Source organism: Bos grunniens, chromosome 13 (genome assembly GCF_055505025.1).
Source record: "Bos grunniens cultivar Pamir isolate PY7600 chromosome 13, Bosgru_T2T1.0, whole genome shotgun sequence".
In the NCBI taxonomy this organism is placed as follows: domain Eukaryota; kingdom Metazoa; phylum Chordata; class Mammalia; order Artiodactyla; family Bovidae; genus Bos; species Bos grunniens.
The window spans coordinates 20,875,459-20,895,186 of NC_141177.1; the positions used below are offsets into that span (position 1 = coordinate 20,875,459).

The following is a 19,728-nucleotide window of genomic DNA, read 5'->3' on the forward strand; positions in this document are numbered from 1 at the left end:
CAGAGGATCTTCCTGACCTAGGGATTGAATCCAGGTCTCCTGCAGCAGGCAGATGCTTTACCATCTGAGCTACTAGGAAAGCCCCATCTAGCACATAATAGACCCTTAAATTGAAATTTTATGAATGAATGACATAATGGCTCTCGAGGCCAAGCATCGCCACTAAGGAGTGGAATATGTTCTGATGTCTTACCAGACTGGTACAAACATGGCTTCTTCACTTTGAAGCTATTTCAATGGCGGCTTGGTACCCACTCTGCTGCAGCAGCCAGTCTAGAATGCAAAACAGATAGCTCAGGACAGTGGGAGTGAAGGCAGATCAGACAGACCAAAAGGAATTCCCTCTGCTTTAACTGGGGGTGGCAGGGTAGGGGAGTGAGCCAAAGGCTTGAAGACAGGAAGCTGGGCTGTCACTATCAGTCACTAGCTGTCTCTGACCACTTCACTGACAGTTCTGAGCCTTCTTTTCCTCATCTATATATTGGGACCAACTATCCTTCCCAAGCGAATCACTGAAGAGTAAGACAGTAGAGGAAGTTGGCATTATAGCAGCCAGAGTCTCCATTTGCCCGGCCATCTCCCCATTGTGGTGGCCCAGAATCATCAGGGTGAGATTGAGCTCCTCCACTCACATTTACTTTGAGAAGCTGGGGACTGAGCTTTGGGAACTTTAAAGCAGTGGTCCCCAACTTTCTTGGCATTAGGGACTGGTTTCATGGAAGACAATTTTTCCATAGATGGGGATTGAGAGAAGATGGTTCAGGTAGTAATGGGAGTAATAGGGAGCTATGGGGAGTGGCAGATGAAGCTGCTTTGTGGGCCAGTTCCTAACAGGCTATGGACTGATAGAGGTTGGGGACCTCTGCCTTAAAGCTCAACCAGATTTAACTGCCTTGAGCTTCCTATTGCATAATCTGGGTGTACCCTGTCAATGGAGGGATGTGAACAGCCACCAGAAAATTGCTTACTGGGAGAGAAACTGCAGCATCTAGCACTTGGTAGAACTAGTGAATAGTCAGTGAAGGTAGGAAGAGTCTTTTAAGTCCATTGGTTTTCAGAGTCCCACTGGGGCCTCAGCTGCTGAGATTCAATCTTGGATCTGTTGCTTTGGGTTCTTGCAGATGTGGGAACTTCAGTGGCTTAGAGATAGTGACTGTTGGAAGGAGGCAGGTTTTGACTGGGCTGAAACTATTTTCTGCTTATAAAGCAACATCTAAAATTTAGGAGGAATTGGACAGCTTTTGTCTCCCACAGAAACCTCCATTCATACTTCAGCTTCTCTAGGCTTTTGGGACCAGAATAGAATTGAAATCAGCCTGACTTAGCTAGTGGTGGAGGGTTAACGGCTAGGGCAAGCAGGGTGATTACCCCTGGGCTTGGTGTGCACAGGACTCTCAATTAATGGCAGTTGAGGTCATTAGAATTGTTATTATTAGGGGCCATTCTGGTTTCAATCTGAGAGAAGCATAAGGCGAGGTCAAGGCAGAGGGGATGAAGTGTGAAGGAGGGTTGGAGCTTTCTCCTGGAGTATTCCATCCCTTTCCATCACCATCACTTACTCATCAGCTCATTAGCCACCTGTGGGTTCAGGTTATAGAGCCATGAATTGATGAAGGGGCATACCTGAAAGATAAGGAAATATGCAAGAATCAGGAGGAAGGTGCTACCCACTGGAGCCTGAATGGGAGTAATCAAGGCAAGTTCTTCTAAGCCAACCCATCCGAGGGAAAAATCAGGTAAAGGGCTTTGGGGGACAGACTGCCCTGGCATCATATGTCAGCTGAGCCATTTGACAGTTCTATGACTTGGGTAAGTCATTCTTCTCTGGGACTTTTTTTTTTTTTAATTTGGAAAGTGGAAATAATATTGTTACCTAAAGTATGAGATAGTTTGAAGGATGGGATAAGAAAATTCATGTAAGATACTTAGCACAGTTTCTGTGACCTTAATGAATGTTAGCTCTCAAATTTATAATTACCTTCTACTGATTTTACTGATAAGGAAACTGAGTCTTGGAGAGGCTTATCAATTCACCTCCAATCACACAGAAGCTGGTTCTGATATGAAGAATTAAATGTTTGTAAAGCACTTTCTCCATGCCTGGATGCAGAATGGAAGCTTTTTTCTCCCATTTCCTCTTTCTCGAGCTTTCCTTCCTGGGAGATTTCCTTCCAGTTTAAGAATAGCTAATCCCAGACTTCCCTGGTGGTCTAGCAGTTAAGACTGCGCTTCCGATATGTGCGTGGGTGCTAAGTCGCTTCAGTCGTGTCCGACTCTTTGCGACCCTAGGGACCGAAGCCTGCCAGTCTCTTCTGTCCGTGGGATTCTCCAGGCAAGAATACTGGAGTGGGTCACTGTGCTCTTCTCCAGGGGATCTTCCCAACCCAGGGATCTGACCTGTGTCTTTTATGTCTCCTACATTGGCAGGCAGGTTCTTTACCATTATCATCACCTGGGAAACACTTCCAATACAGGCAAAGTTTAATTTCTGGTTGGAGAACTAAGATCCTATATGCTGTACTGAAGCAATTGGATTTTGTAGACTTACTTTTTCTCCCAAATTATTGATGATCAGGTTTTTTATAGTTATCTCCACATATTCCCAAACAAAATTTGGTATCCGACTGGTTCTAAATGAAGAATGAAAAAAGTGGGTAGAATGGATTAATTTCTCCCAAACTCTCCTTTTTTCATTTCACTTCTTTGCTCAATGGACCCCAAATTGCTTAAAGTCTATTGCTTGTTTCCATAGCACTTTATGGGTCTTCCCTAGTAGCTCAGACGAGAAAGCATCAGCCTGCAAGGCAGGAGACCCGGGTTTGATCCCTGGGTCAGGAAGATCCCCTGGAGAAGGAAATGGCAACCCACTCCAGTATCCTTGCCTGGAAAATTCCACGGACAGAGGAGCCTGGTGGGCTATAGTCCATGAAGTCGAAAAGAGTTGGACATAACTGAATGGCTAACACACACATACAGAGCGCTTCATGACCCAGCCTTGCCCTTCTGCCTTGACCTACTTCTTAGGGATCCTCAAAATGAATCTTCCCATTCAAATCACCCTGACCTCATCACTGCTGCCCTTCATCCCCCTCTCTGTGACTATTTTATTTTTCTCTCCTGAGATGCCTTCTTCAACTCCTGTCACCCTTTTAGGTCCAGCTATTTCCTCCAGAAAGCCCTTCTGAAGTTTTCCAGCCAACTCTGAGTTTGCTCTGGCAAACTCCTATTTCGCTGATTATCTAACACCCTAGTAGAACGTGTTCCCTTGGCTAGATGGTTGTGCATTCACCAAAGGAATATTTTAACAGTCTTCAGCTGGGAGAGATGAGAAAGAAACAGGAAATAACAGTGACAAGGTATCTTTGTATTTCTGACTCAGTCGTTAATCCTTACAGGTGAGGGAAAATCTAATTCTCAGGCATCAGGTTTGTGCCTGTATTCTATAAATTATATATAAATATATATATATATATGTAAATATATATAATCATGGGGAGATGGCATGCTTGTGTGCTAAATCAAGTCTGACTCTTTTCAACCCCATGGACTGCAGCCCACCAGGCTGCTCTGTCCATGGGATTTTCCAGGCAAGAAAACTGGAGTGGGTTGCTATTTCCTTTTCTAGGGGAACTTCCTGATCCAGGGATTGAACCCAAGTCTCCTGTGTTTCCTGCATTGTCAGGCAGATTCTTTACCACTGAACCACCTGGAAAGCCCATATATAATTACATGTAAATATAAATTCCATGTGTCTTTATTCTATAAAAACCTTGCATATAAATCAGTTGATCTACCCCTGCCAGCCTGACATCTTAGATTTCCCATAGAGAAGGGACTTGTTTTCTTCAACACATCAAAAGACATGGGAGCCATCTTCAGAGAAAAGCAGAGACATTACTTTGCCAACAAAGATCCGTCTAGTCAAAGCTATGGTTTTTCCAGTAGTCATGTATGCTTGTGAGAGTTTGACTATAAAGAAAGCTGAGCACCGAAGAATTGATGCTTTGGAACTGTGGTGTTGGAGAAGATTCTTGAGAGTCCTTTGGACTGTAAGGAGATCCAACCAGTCCATCTTAAAGGAAATCAGTCCTGAATATTCATTGGAATGACTGATGTTGAAGCTGAAACTCCAATACTTTGGCCACTTGATGCAAAGAACTAACTCATTTGAAAAGACCCTGATGCTGGGAAAGATTGAAGTTGGGAAAGATTGAAAAGGGGATGACAGAGGATGAGATGGTTGGATGGCATCACCAACTCAATGGACATGAGTTTGAGTCAACTCCAGGATGATGGTCAGGTGATGGACAGGGAGGCCTGGTGTGCTGTGGTCCATGGGATTGCAAAGAGTTGGATACAACTGAATGACTGAACTGAACTGAAGTGAAGGGGAGGTGACTGAGAGCCAGGGAGGCTGTGTTCAGCTTGGTTCTCACTTATGTTTGAACATGACTGAAGAACATTACCAGATCTGTATGGGCTCAGAAAGGATTCCACACTCAGTTCTCTCTGGAAACAGTGATAAAACTGGGAGATGAATCAAAATAAAGAACACGGGAGTGAAAAAAGACAGGGAATAAAATAGATTGGGGGTGGTCACTGGATTCAGTTAATTGTGGATGTCAGCCTAATTTTAAAAAATTTTACTAAAGAAGATTGTAAAAAAGAGATTATAAATGTATAGGAAAACACTAAAACTCTGGTTAATAAAAGAGCAAACCTCTGAAGATGGTTACTCAGAAGAGGAAATGTCACAGACTAATAAGAGATTGATGAAATCCTGGCCCTACTGGTAGCCTGCCCACCTCCTCCTCCAAATAAAAAGAAAAGGAAAGAAAAGAAAAGAAGAGAATTTCATCTATGGTATTTTCTAGCTACTGAAGAGAAAAGTTGTGAAAATGGAGTAATTGGTGTTGTTTGAATATGAAGTGAAACTGACCAACACTGGCTAGAAACAAATCACTTAATTTAGTTCTAATGGTGAAGTATTTGGTAAGTTATTTGGAATGTCTTTAAACTATTACATGCCTTCAGATTTTAAAGTCATAAAAATGTTTATACTTTTTCAATATTTTTGAAATATTACAGTAAGGAATATGATCCTTACTATCTACAGTAAGGAAATGATCCCATTTATAATTCTATTTTTGGAAAATATTTTCCAAAAGTCTCAGGATTATTTATGATAGTAAAAAATTCATAAATAACCTAAATGCCAACCAATGATCAAGTGATTCTGTTTTCTTTGTCCTTAGTACTATTCAGGGAACCATTTTCATATAAATGAAATTATGAATTTTACAAACTACACAATTCTAAATTACTGTGAAGCTCTATTTATAAAATGTAGTCCATGAGGTCAAAAAGAGTCGGACACGACTGAGTGACTGAACTGAACTGATTTACACAAAAGGCTGATTTTGGAGGGTACAGTTGCTGTGACATCTTTCAGTTGAAGCCTCGCTGTGGGCTTCATCACACCTGGTGGAAAAAGATGGAAAACTCACAGACTTCCAGATTGGATCCGAACACTCTCAGGAACGAGCCTGCAATGCCCGAAGGTGAGCCGGTACATGCCATTTACATCCTTCTCCAAACGCAGCTGGACTTTCATATTTGTCCTCACTTGAAATATGAGGGGATTAAGAACTGGAAGCCTGTGGGAGGGAAGAGTTAAGGATGGTGGGAGAGAATTTCAGAGCTTTCTACATTCCCATTTATTTCTAGAATGAGGGTCTCCATATTTGCACAAGATCCTAAAAATCACCCTATTACAACCCTTTCCTCATTTTTCAAAAGATGTGACTCAAGACTGGAGAGCAGGAGTGGCTTTCTTGAAGTCATGTATCCAGCCAGCAGCATCCAGAACACACGACTGATACTACCTCTGGCTCAGGGGACAGTTAGAAAGGAAAAAGTTAATTCTGAGTATGGCATCCTATCAAACCAAGAAACCGTGACCTTGGAAAGTACTTTTTTAGAGGTCTTAAAATCTACTGCCTCGAGGGTCAGGCTTGAAATGGAAATGAATGAAATAGACCAGGGCTTGGCTTTGTAGGGAGATGAGTGAAGGCTGTGATGAACTGAAGAACGCCCATCCTCTAAAAATATACCATGCAGACTAAAAAAACATATCCCTAGGCATCTGTATGTGTTACTGCCAAGGAGTATAGGGGTCTAGAGCAGATTCCTGAGTTCTCACCTTAAATCCTATTCAGTCAGAACTGAGTTGGCTCATGAAGTCCAAATCAATGAGTGGGGGCCTTTGAACGAAGCAGGGAAAAAGAAACTCACTCAACCTTCCTCCTTTCCTTAGAGGGGCCCCAGGATGGAAGCATTCGAGTATTCTGCAGGCTCCTGATTCTACACATAGGGTGACCCAGGCCTGGGGGGGAGGGGCTGTTTTATCTCAACCACACAATGAGTCTTTCTGAGGCTGTGCTGGACGCCCTCCTCCCTCCCCCGGCTGCACACTGCGCAAAAGTGAACAGAGCTGCACATGAGATTTGCAGCTGTTACTTACTTTGTATGTACAGAAAATGCCAATGCTACCAGTAATTCGGCTTCCTTGTTGTTGACAGAGTCCTGGAGGAAGACCTGAATGAGGCGCGGGTCTTCTAGTTCTACCCTGGGTGAAGAAATAGCACAACAGGGGAAGGTTGTGGGCTTCAGCTGTGGGTGGACCTCACTTTGTGTGAAGGCAGGTTCCCTGCAGAGCAGAAGCTGAAGGCATGCAAATATGGTTGCTCACTCTTTAATCATGGAATTGCATAGCTACTGCATGTTATGAGCACTGGGAATATAGCCCTGAGCAGAAAGAAACTCTTGTCTTAATGCATCTCAGGGTGATCTGGTCCAGTCCTTTGGTCAGCACTAAGCAGTTTGGAGGGCTTCCCAGACGGCACTAGTGGTAAAGAACCCACCTGCCAATGCAGGAGATGTAAACAGACGTGGGCTCGATCCCTGGGTTGGGAAGATCCTCTGGAGCAGGGCATGGCAACCCACTCCAGTATTCTTGCCTAGAGAATCCCACTGACAGAGGAGCCTGGCGGGCTACAGTATGTGTGTGTGCGTGCTAAGTCACAAAGAGCCAGACATGACTGAGTGACTTAGCATGCACACACAAGCGAAAGCAGGCTGGGATAAAAGGGTGGATAAATAGTAAGGAAAAGACTGAAAGCCATATGTAGCACATACCTAGAGAGGGTGTGTATGTGTAAAGCAATAAACCCAGTAAATAAACCCAGGTGACAGGTACTGTGAAAAGGCCCTGTAGGATCAGGCAAAAAAGGATGACATTGGGAAGAATGGAGTTTTAGATAGGGTAGTCAGGGAAACCATTTCATCTGCGGTGACATTTGGCCAGAATCACGAATAAAGTAAGGGTACAGGTCATGAGGAGGGGGGCTTCCCTGGTGGCTCAGCAGTAAAAAATTCACCTGCCAATGCAGGAGACTTGGGTTTGATCCCTGGGTCTGAAAGATCCTCTGAAGAAGGAAATGGCGACCCACTCCAGTATTCTTGCCTCAGTTCAGTTCAGTCGCTCAGTCATGTCCGACTGTTTGCGACCCCATGAATCGCAGCATGCCAGGCCTCCCTGTCCATCACCAACTCCTGGAGTTCACCCAGACTCACATCCATTGAGTCAGTGATGCCATCTAGCCATCTCATCCTCTGTCGTCCCTTTCTCCTCCTGCCCCCAATCCCTCCCAGCATCAAAGTCTTTTCCAATGAGTCAACTCTTCGCATGAGGTGGCCAAAGTACTGGAGTTTCAGCTTTAGCATCATTCCTTCCAAAGAAATCCCAGTGCTGATCTCCTTCAGAATGGACTGGTTGGATCTCCTTGCAGTCCAAGGGACTCTCAAGAGTCTTCTCCACTACAGTTCAAAAACATCAGTTCTTCGATGCTCAGCCTTCTTCACAGTCCAACTCTCACATCCATACATGAACCCAGGAAAAACCATAGCCTTGACTAGACGGACCTTTGTTGGCAAAGTAATGTCTCTGTTTTTGAATATGCTATCTAGGTTGGTCATAACTTTCCTTCCAAGGAGTAAGCGTCTTTTAATTTCATGGCTGCAGTCACCATCTGCAGTGATTTTGGAGCCCCCCAAAATAAAGTCTGACACTGTTTCCACTGTTTCCCCATCTGTTTCCCATGAAGTGATAGGACCAGATGCCATGAAATAAACAAGTCACAAGGATAACCAGGGGAAGAAACAGCTAGGCTGAAGACAGAGTAAGTGCAAAAGCCCTGAGGCTGAAATTTGGCCAGCATGTTTGAGGAACAGCAACAGACTCAGTGTGGCTGGCGGGCAGTGGGTGAGGGGAGAATTATAGGAGAAGCAAGAGAGTCAGGGCCAGGCATAACAGAGGCTTGTGGGCCAGTGATAAGAACTTTGGGTTTGGTTTTGAGAGCAAAGAGAAGATGTTGGAGGGTCTCACTAAGGGAGTTACAGAGTCTGTCTTACTCCTTAGATTTTTCTGGCTACTGGTGGAACAGGATGGAGGGAAGGGGCTTAAAGTGAAAGAAGAGGGTCTCTCAGATCAGAGGAGGTTGGCAAAATGGGCAGATGCCTGGATGTGTTTTGAAGGTAGGGCTGCCCAGATTTGCTGAGAGGATGTGGCTCTGAGGGAAAGAGAGGAGGCTAGGACCACATTAGGAGCTTTGGCCAGAGCAAACTTCCTGAGTGGAGCTGTCATTAACTAAGATGAGCTAGGTCGGGGAAGGACCAGGTAGGGTGGGATGAGGGTGGGTGGGAATCAGCAGTTATGTTGGATGTGTTAGGAACAGGAGCTGGGTCTTTTTCACTCTGGTGGTCAGATAACATTGATTATTGTAGAAAAAGTGAAAGAGAAAGTGTTAGTTGCTCAGTCGTGTCTGACTCTTTGTGACCCTTATGGGCTGTAGCCTACCAGTTTCCTTTGTCCATGGGATTTTCCAGGCAGGAATACTGGAATGGGTTGCCATTCCTTTTCTCCAGGGTATCTTCCCGACCCAGGGATTGAACGGAGGTCTCCTGCATTGCAGGCAGATTCTTTACTATCTGAGCAACAAGGGAAACCCATTATTGTAGAGGTTGCTATTGTTGCTGCCAATTGGGTTCTTACTAAGGATGGGGAACTGTGCAAGCATTTTACATGTATTATTTCATGTAATATTCACAGCAGTTCTCCAGGGATAAATGCTATCATTCCCTATTTAACGGGAAACAAGAGTTGAGAAGGGAAGGGAAGAGGAAGAGAGAAGGGAAGAGAACTGTTGCCCTCCTGGCAGATAGAGAGATTGAACCCTGTCTGCAGCACCTCCTCAACTCCTGTAGCCCCCTCGACAACCCCCACTGTGGGAATTTCTTCCAACTATAGTACATCCCCTCTGTACGAATCTTTAAGTTGTGAACTTTCAAAGATGCAACATGCGTTTGCGTGTCCAATCACATAAGGTGTGAGTGAAACTGCAGCTTGCCCTCTGTCTCCCATTGCTGACCATCCTTCAGCTCTACCATCTCTCACCTCCTGCAGTCAGCAGCTCTTCTCGTCCTGTTCACTCAGTGCCAACCCCGGTGTGCCAGCTGTTGTGCTGTATGACTGTACTTTTCAACGTACTGTGCTATAAGACTTAAAATGTTTTCTTTTTTTTTTTTGTATTTTTAATGCATTATTTGTGTGAAAATATTATAAACCTATTATAGTACAGTACTATATAGCCATTGGTGTTAGTTACCAAGGCTAAATTTGTTGGACTTACAGACACATTGGACTTATGAACATGCTCTCTGAAAGGAACTTCTTTTTTGTAGGGGACTTACTGTAGTGGATCTAAGGTCATAGGTGCTGGAAGGGCTGCTGACTGAAGGGAAGGTCTCTGTGAAGTCAGGGCACGTGCGGTGAGCTCTAATAAACTGACAAACCCGGAGAGCCTGGACCTGGGGGCAGTAACTGGAGCACACTCACACAACATTGCTGTCACTGTTGATGTCCAGCAGGCCAGCTGGTTGGCTGAAGACATTCTGCAATGACTCTTGAAGGTCAATATTCTGCAGGCTCGGGAGAAAGCCCACGCTGAGGAGTTCTTTAGTCAAGACTGAAAAACATGCCCCCCACCCCCACCCCCAACCCAATTAGACATTTAGAGGTCAAAGTGTCTCAGATGCAACCTTGACCTCTGCGTAAGTCCCATACGAGGTGCTTCCTCTTCGTTCACCTAGTCTTTCTGGTCTGCTCAGTGCTGGGCCAAGTTCCAGACGCCATCACTCAGTAAACATTTACAGGAGCCACAGCTCTGTCAGGGATGGGGCTGCCACAGTGAGAACAGGCAGAACTCTCTGCCCTGGTGGAGCTGGCGTTTCAGTGAGAGTGAGGGGAGAGATGGCAGAGCCATGAATGAAGAGACTTGCAGGAGGTGGGGGCAAATAAATGCTATAAAGGTGTTGATTTCAAAATATTTAGCAACCAGTTTGGCATGGCACTGGCTGGTCAGAAAGAACATCAGCTGTAGCTGAGGCCTGGTCCTGGGGCTCCTGTGCTTAACTTTTCAGATTTTTGGTTGGTGAGGAGCCTGGAGTTCTGGGTTGGGGGTGAAGCTGGGATGGTTCGGGTGATGAGAGAGAGCTGCTAGGAGTCTCTGAATAGGGATTATTTCCTAGGGAGAATAGACAATTTTTTCAATATACTGAATTCCCCTGAATGCTATTTCTGTCTATGAGGGAAAATAAAAGGCAGAGTGAGGAATTGAGAGTCCTGGGTAAGGGTGTTAATATATGCAGCGAGATGGAGGAAGGTCTTCATGCAAATTCAAAATTTTAGCAGAGACCTGAAGAAAGGGAGGGAACAGTGCCGATAGTTAGGGGAGGAGTGTTCCAGCCAGAAGGAATAGCATGTGCAAAGGTCCTGGGGTGTGCTTAATGTGCTGAGGAGGCTACTGTGGCAGAAGGGCGGGCGTGAGCATGCGGTGGCAGGGGAGGTGGGCAGAGGTTTTAATAGATGAAGCACGGAGACAGGAAAGGCAGGAACCTTGGGGGAAGGGGGTTAAATAGAATAATGCAGTGATGATCAGAGCTGTTAATGATTATTGGAGTTAACTGTGTCCCAGGCACTAAGCTAATCAGAACTTAACTGACATTAGTTAATGACCTGGATCTCTAGAAGAGGCCTGTGGGCCTGACACAACCAGGCATGACCCAAGGCTGGACAGTCTCACCATCGTTGATCTGGGAAGAAACTTCAGACAGGACTTCTTGCGCAGATGATAAAGCAAGCAGCCCACAGAGGAGAATGAAGAGGCTGGAGACCTTCAGCATCTTGGAATGGGCACCTGTGAGTAAGCAGGGCAGACAGGGTTCTCTGAGAGAATCTCCCCAGAGCTTGGATCCAGGATGGCCACAGAACTCACTGGACCCATTTTACAGATGGGGTCACTGAGGCTCAGAGGGGACACACGCTTTTCCCCATAGTACTGAGCAAGAAATGGAAGGTCCAGCCCAAGGCTTCACAACCCATATTTTATGCCCAAGAGATCTAGGCATACAACTCTTCCTTCAGGGACACAGCCTCCCCCAGTGGAGCTCTGACTGCTCCTGTGAGAGGCTGTATAAAGTTGTAGCTAAGAGACTGTAGCAACAAAATCAGAAATGAGGCTTTTCCTCTCCTGATAACAAAAAAAATAAAGAGAACAGCGAACTGGTCTAGAGAAACAGCATAAACAGGCCTGAAAAAGTTGATCTATCCGAGTTTTACCTGTTACTAATCTGTAGTGTCTGTAACTAGATGGGCTCCTCAAAAGTTAACCTCTAACACTCCCTGACTTGGTGTGAATTACATTTTGCAGGGATTAACACTCCCTACACTCCTTTGTGGGCTTCCCTGGTGGCTCAGATGGTAAAGAATCAGCCTGCAATGCAGGAGACAGGGGTTCAATCCCTGGGTCGGGAAGATTCCCTGGAGAAGGGAATGGCTACCCACTCCAGTATTCTTGCTTGGGAAATGCCATGGACAGAGGAGCCTGGTGGGCTACAGTCCATGGGGTCACAAAGAGTTGGAAACAACTTAGCAATGAAACAACAACAGCAACAACTATATGTGTGTGTTTTTATTATATATATATATATATATATGTATATAAAACTCAATCACTTTACTGTACACCTGAAACATTACAAATAAACTATACTTCAATTTTTTGAAAAATATTCTGTAAAGAAAGAGAGAAAAACAGTCAAGTGCTCTCCGCTCTCCAAGTTCCCATTTCTTGCTCATTAATGTCAATATCTTCTCTTAGGACTGAGCGGTTATAAGGACTTAGTGCATTCCTCCAGCATTCAGGGTCCCCCCCCCTTCAGACTTTGTTAATCTGTGAATCTTCCAAAGGCAGGGCTAATGAGGAAGTTTAATACTGTGAATGAAAAATGTTGCCTGCCATATCATTAAACAGGATGTTGCAGCAATCAAGCCAGTATGGCCACCACCAAAGGTAAGCCTTGAGGGAACTCAGGATGGAGACACGCAGGCTGCCCCACAGCCAAGCCCACAGCATCCCAAGTGGCACCCCCTCTCCCTGAGGGGACTCAGCATAAGAAAGAACAGAATCCTGGCCGTGGATACCTAAGGCGCATACCAAAGGAATCATATCAATGAGCCCAGACCCTCGCATCTTCCTATATATAGAAAAGCACTAACTTTTTTAGCTTGAGATAGCTGTTTTTTTTTAGTTGGCAGTAATCTTTTTTTTTTTTTAAACCTTTCAATTATTTCAGATTGGGCAGTAATTTTTGATGTTTCAACTACCTGACTTTTGTTGCAAAGCTCTTGTAGATTCTGGCTCTTCCCTTACCTCTTCAGAGTAGTCCCTCAAACCTATCTGAGAGACTGCCCCCTGTGCTTGAAGTCCGCAGGAAGTCAGCCAGATAAAACAGAATTCCCAACTTTTAGGCTGTGCATTCTCTTCACTTGAAAGTTTGGTGACCAATTACGAATGGACCAAGACCAGACTTCTCTCCTTCACCTGAACTCTATGAGGAACTGGAGCTTGGTGCCAGCAGAGCCTTCTTGCTCTTATTTCCCTTCCTTGAAGAGTCCAGATGAGTTTGAGTGAAACTTTCTCCTGGTTCTTGGATCACCCATTTGTTGGTTGATGATTCTGATTTTTAATTGGTGATGTCTGACAGGTACCTGGTTCCCTAGTGGAAAGATTGGGAGGGACCACCCCTAGTTAAAAGATGCTGGGGGTACCCAGTCAAAAGACTATGGAAAGGGTAAACTCCCAGAGTTGAAAGGTATTAGGCAAGTCTGGTTGAAAATACTGGGATTTGTTCAGCTAAAAAGATACTGAGTTGGCAGAGCTGAGAGGTTAGGGAGGAGACTGACCTGTTGTCTTTCTTGAGATTGGCTACCTTAACAAGAATTTGTAGAGCTAGAAGTGAAGATATTACACAAGAGCTTTCAGCTCTGAAGAAAGTACTCTCCTCCTGGCCAGCAAGGGCTTTCTTGGGTGACTGAGAAACTTGCAAGAGTGCTAGAGGCAAGTGCAGCTGTGCCTATAGGGAAACCCACTCATTTTAATGAACAACTTGCTCTGCTGGAGATTCGGGCTTCCCTAGTGGCTCAGCTGTTAAAGAATCTGCCTGCAGTGCAGGAGACCTGGGTTTGATCCTTGGGTTGGAAAGATCCCCTGGAGAAGGGATTGGCTACCCATTCCATTATTATGACCTGGAGAATTCCATGGACTATAGAGTCTATGTGGAGAAGGCAATGGCACCCCACTCCAGTACTCTTGCCTGGAAAATCCCACGGAGGAGCCTGGTAGGCTGCAGTCCATGGGGTCGCTAAGAGTCGGACACCACTGAGCAACTTTCACTTTCACTTCTGCTGCAGAAACAGATAAGAACTGGCATCTCTGCTATCCAAGCATCCACCATGGTCTTATATTTAATACTACCCGAGGCAGACATAAATACTACCCTGAGACATGTAGAAGGAGCTAAAATGACTCTAGGGTAAAAACCCAGAGGAGTTAAGCTCACAAGAGGCATATTGGCCCACCACACAATTTCACTAGAAAATTTTATCCCTGACCAATCCAAGTTTAAAATGGGAGACAGATTCTTTCAAATAGAAAAATGAGTGGCATCAGAAAGCCAGCCTATAACTAACACCCTAGCCAGATTCAGGTACCATATGTATCAATTTCATATTTGCAAGTACTCACTTAATTGAAAATTAAAGTAAATCTTGCCCTGCACATGAATAAGGGGGCTCTCATTGCACAGGCAGTTGTTAGAAAAGCTATCTTGATATAAACCCCTTTTCAAATCTCTGATCTCGAGAAAAAAAAAAACAAAAGCCCTTCTGCAGGAACCTGCATTTCTCTTCCTGTGCCTTTGAAATGTAAATATTCTGATTTTCTTCAGCTAAAGTGTATGAGTTGAAAACTTGGTCTTTCCCATCCAAAAGGTACACTTATAGTGTGCATTTGGCAGTCAATCATATACACTGGGATTATGAACAGTGATTTTTCTGACTGTACCAACTCTCAGGGGCTTTTGGCCATCTTAAATTTCATTGCATCGGCCTGTACAATGATGGTCTTTACTTCCTTAGACTGTTTTGGGGAGTAAACTTTCTAGATCTTGTTTAGCCAGCCTCCTTCACACTTTCTTGTGGGGAAACCTATTCCATCTTTACACTATTAAAATATATCTCACTAATGGCCAGATGATGGATCCTTTAAACTAGAAAAACTCAAAATGATAAATTTCTAGACAGTTCTCATTACAAGCAGCTGTTTTATTGGTACCTATGAGAAAATTATCAAAGTAAGAGGCAGAAAAAAATATATAACTAATTGTTAACTGAAGAACTTCCTCAGTTTAAAACGAACAAGAAAACCAGTTTAGGAAGACTTTTTTGTGTTTCCTCTTCCCCTCGGTGGGTCTTACAGATGCTAATAAAAATATTAGAATAATAATATTAATTGGTTGATTAATAAGAAAATAAGAAAAAAACTTAGGGAAAGCCTAGAGAGTTTTTCCCAACAAGGTAGAAATTTTAAGGGACTTATCTAAATGGATAAAGAAATCTTTGGATGGTTATTTTTAAATGGGTTAGATTTAAAGGACATTTATGAGATTTAAACAGAAGGTTTTTAAAAAAAATTTATTTGATACTATACTACCTAAGGTTGAATGGGCCAAAGGGATCCCCTACTGTCCCCCAACATTAAAGAGCCCCTATGGGCTTCCCTGATGGCTCAGATGGAAAGGAATCCACCTGCAATGCAGGAGACCTGGGTTTGACCCCTGGATTGGGAAGATCTGTTGGAGGAGGGAAAGGCTACCCACTCCATGGACAGAAGAGCTTGGAAGGCTAGAGTCTATGGTGTCGCAGAGTTGGACACGACTGAGTGACTAAGCATAGTGACTTAAATATTTAAAGGGCTAGAAAAATTTACACTGAGATATCTGACCAACGACTACTTGGGGCAACAATTAGGCCAATTAATCAAATTAAAAGATTGACAAAAGTTGAGTCCCTTGGCTCAACCCCTCTTGGAGGACACCAGAGCCTTCTATACAAAATAGATACAATGATTAAGAAATAAAAGAAAGGAAAGCTCCTAGAACTTGTAAAACCAAGACGTGTTGATTGGATCCTAATGAAAACTAAAGTTGAAGTTATAAAGATTGATAGAATTGAGATAAATGTTGTAAAAAGTGGTGTATTTAACTGAGCTTTATATAAAATGGTTACATCTCTCTTGCTTAATTATTTAGTGGAAGACATGTTTCACTGGGAAATATTTCCCCTGCATAAGACAGGGCACACAGGAAATATTAATTAAACATACTAAAGGACTTCCCTGGTAGCTCAGATGGTAAAGTGTCTGCCTACAGTGCGGGAGACCTGGGTCAGGAAGATCCTCTGGAGAAGGAAATGGCAACCTACTCCAGTACTCATTCCTGGAAAATCCCATGGACAGAGGAGCATAGTAGGCTACAGTCCATGGGGTCGCAAAGAGTTGAACACGACTGAGCGACTTCACTTTAAAGGAAACCAATAGGGTTACCTGAGGCATACAATATAAAGTAAAAACTGGCAACTAATATTCAGGGGCTAATAAAATAAAATTAGTGATTTTGCTCAGGGTTTAACTTGTACACTCAGAAAGAGAGCCTTGTTGAATTACCTTATGCAAGCTTTTGAAAGTGAAAGTGAAGTCGCTCAGTCGTGTCTGACTTTTTTCGACCCTGTGAACTGTAGCCCACCAGGCTCCTCCATCTATGGGATTCTCCAGGCAAGAATACTGGAGTGGGTTGTCATTTCCTCCTCCAGGGGATCTTCCCGACCCAGGGATTGAACCCAGGTCTCCCGCATCGTGGGCAGATGCTTTAACCTCTGAGCCACCAGGGAAGCTTTTGAAGGCATGATAATTAAAACCTAAAGTTGAAGAACATAAAACTCTCAAATTTCAGTTTAGTTGGTAATCTCATTGAAAAGTGATTAAAGGAAATATAGTTGAGCAAATCAATTTTTAATATTATGTAGGTGACAAACCAGTTCTTTGGGGAATTAAAAGCAATTGTCTTTATTTTTCTAATCTCTATAAATCAGAAATATAAATACAGTCCACAAGGACCTTAGACTGAGCCTAATTAGCCCAATCAAATAGAACCTAAAACCAAAGGGACAAAAAAGAGGAAAAGTGGCCTTTTTAAACTCAAGTTACAGAAAATCTAATTCATAGCCTCCTTCAGACTTTATCAAGGACAAATACAAATCTTGAGTCTTTCCCACAAGTAGTAAAGTCTTAGTTATCTAAGCAAGCACATTTAATTCATTCCAACTGTTACTTGTAAACTTATAAGTTTTCATTATAATGCCTGATTTGTAAGTTTTTAAAGTGATGCTATGAGATCTATAGTTTTGTCTATTTGTTACTGAGTACAAGCTTGCTTGGAGAAGGCAATGGCACCCCATTCCAGTACTCTTGCCTGGAAAATCCCATGGATGAAGGAGCCTGGTAGGCTGCAGTCCATGGGGTCACTAAAAGTCGGACACGACTGAGCGACTTCACTTTCGCTTTTCACTTTCATGCATTGGAGAAGGAAATGGCAACCCACTCCAGTGTTCTTGCTGGAGAATCCCAGGGACAGGGGAGCCTGGTGGGCTGCCATCTCTGGGGTTGCACAGAGTCGGACACAACTGAAGCGACTTAGCAGCAGCAGCAGCAGCACAAGCTTGCTTTGCTTGCTGCAGGACAGGCCAATAAATTGGGAGACGAGATACTGAGACAAGGAATAGTGACTTTATTTGGAAAGCCAGCAGACCGAGAAGATGACAAACTAGTGTCCCCCCAAACCATCTTATCAGGGTCTGGGTGCCAGACCAGAGACAGGGAGGAGATGAGGAAGTAAAGTGAAAAGGCCATTAGTCTTGCAAAAATATCTCTTGGCTTGGCCAGCATCGGGGAGAGGATGTATTAATTTCTTCTTTTCTGTAGCCATTCACAGGTGGGCAGGGTCAGAATGTCTCCCTGTGATCTGGCACTTAAGTCAGAGCCGCAGATTCTGAGGCCATGAAGTATGCTTACAGCTATAGGCAGCATCCTTTTAGTGATTATAATAACAAAAGCAATGAAAAGCAAAGGTTAAAGTAAAAGAAACAGATCCAGCATGGAGTCAGGGCTTCGAAAAAATTCTTTCAAGGTGGTTGATCCAGCTTTTATTTTCCTGTCCTGTTTTTTTCCTGATTGAATATCAGACATGATGGCTGGAGCTCAGTAGCTGTTTCATTATCATAAAGATGCAAGCCCCGACCTACGGGGAAGCAGAAGGAAGAGCTGGAAGGATCCCCCATGTCAGTGTAACGATCTACCTCTGGACTTCTCATTATTTAAGTCACTATTTTCTTGTGATCTGTACTAGAACCAATCACAATGGCAACTGGTAGCATTTATCACAGGCTTTAGTCTGGTTTGACATCTCATGAAAAGGCAGGTTGGGGAGTGTCATTGCGTTGGGCTCACCTGGATGCCTCTGGTGTGCTGCTGAGATGCCCTGGGTCTCCGTTAGTTGGTTCCCAGTGGACTCTGCATTGAGGCAGACTTTATAGATGGTGAGTCACCCTATTGCTGGGGAAGACGTGGCACTGAGTGACGGACTGCTGGAAAACTGATGAGAAGCCCTTGATCTTACCATGTCCATCCAATACCTCCAAAGTAAACTTTCCTGCATGGAAGGCCCCAGGAGATTAAGGGGATTAGTGAGTCACTTAAGCACTTTAATGGATGTGTCAATAATGTATTTGGAACTGTACATCATGAATGTCACCATATGCAGAGGTGTGGGGAACATGGAGAGCAACCAAGAGGGCTGGGAGACTGTGTTCATGATTCATTCACATTCCAGTCCTGCTTTGAGCCATTTTCCTCATCTGTATCATGAGTGAGGTGGATCCAGGGACTGTGAGGAAGGAAGTCTCTGAGTAGAAGCAAGGGAGAGGGTACTCTTGCTTCCATCTGTTGCAGGGAGGAAGACAATTCTGACTCCATGTTGGAAACTGTTTCTTTGACTTGCTTTTCATTGCTTTTGTTATTATCAGTTCAGTTCAGTTCAGTTGCTCAGTTGTGTCTGACTCCTTGCAACCCTGTGGACTGCAGCACACCAGGTTCCCCTGTCCATCACCAACTACGGGAGCTTACTCAAATACATGTCCATTGAGTCCATGATGCTATCCAGCCATCTCATCCCCTGCTGTCCCCTTCTCCTCCCACCTTCAATCTTACCCAGCATCAGGGTCTTTTCCAATGAGTCAGTTCTTCGCATCAGGTGGCCAAATTGTTATTTGTTATTATAATCATTGTTACTATAAAATTAAAATCATTGTTATTACAAAATTGTTTTATAAAAATTGTTACTATAATCATACTTAATAACTTGACTCAGAGGACCCTACCCTTCTGCTTGACTGTAAACTAAAGTGTCTTTGGTCGATTCATAGAGAGAGAATTTGTCCCTACCCACCTGTGAACAGAAGAGATTAACACATCTTTTCCAAAGGCTGGCCATTCCTTTGGAAATGTTTTTCAAGACTGAAGACCATTTCACTTCATTTCCCCACTGCCATTCCCTCTCCAGTCTGCCTGTTGACTCTAGTTCCTCATTGCTTTTCCTCTGACTCTACAAAAGAGCCTGGCATCCAGACCCTGACAAGATGGTTATTTTGAGGCACTAGCTTGCCATCTTCTTGGTCAGCTGCTTTCAGAGTCATTTTCCTTGCCTTAGCACCGCATCTCTCAGATTCATCAGCCTGTTGTTCAGTGAGCAGAGCGAGCTTGTACCCAGTAATTCATCCAAGGAATCTTGTGCTCTCGACCGGCTCTGCCCATTCCTTGCTGTTTGACACTGGACAGCTCCCATGCCCTTCCTGGACCTCAGTTTCCCCATCTGTAATAACAATAGCTGACACTGACAATTTTCACAAATGTTTGTGGAATCCTCCTTGAATCCTTATAATATAAAAACTTTTATTAGTCTTATTTTACAGATGAGGAAACTAAGATTCAAGAGAGGAAAAATTTTGCTCAAGATCACAGAGCTAGTTTATAGCAGAGTCAAGATTTGAATCCAGTTCTTCCTTTTGCACAGGCTTATCACCTTGACATCACATCACAAATTCCTCTTAGAGCAGAGCTGAAGCCTCCTTTTCGGGTAAGGGTAACAGCTCTCTGTTGC

The 19,728-nt window shown here is 43.9% G+C and overlaps 1 protein-coding gene across 1 annotated transcript; it reads right to left on the minus strand.

Moving 5' to 3' along the window:
- Nucleotides 1–217: 217 nt before the first annotated feature.
- Nucleotides 218–18,198, minus strand: LOC147360392 (latherin-like). Its single transcript, XM_086335166.1, has 8 exons — nt 18,021–18,198; nt 11,202–11,315; nt 9,956–10,085; nt 6,524–6,628; nt 5,508–5,657; nt 2,549–2,630; nt 1,560–1,623; nt 218–273 (listed from the first exon to the last, which is right to left on the minus strand). The coding sequence occupies exons 2-8, from the start codon at nt 11,299–11,301 to the stop codon at nt 218–220; spliced, it is 687 nt and encodes a 228-aa protein (XP_086191292.1). The 5' UTR covers nt 11,302–11,315; nt 18,021–18,198.
- Between the last annotated feature and the right edge of the window lie 1,530 nt (nt 18,199–19,728).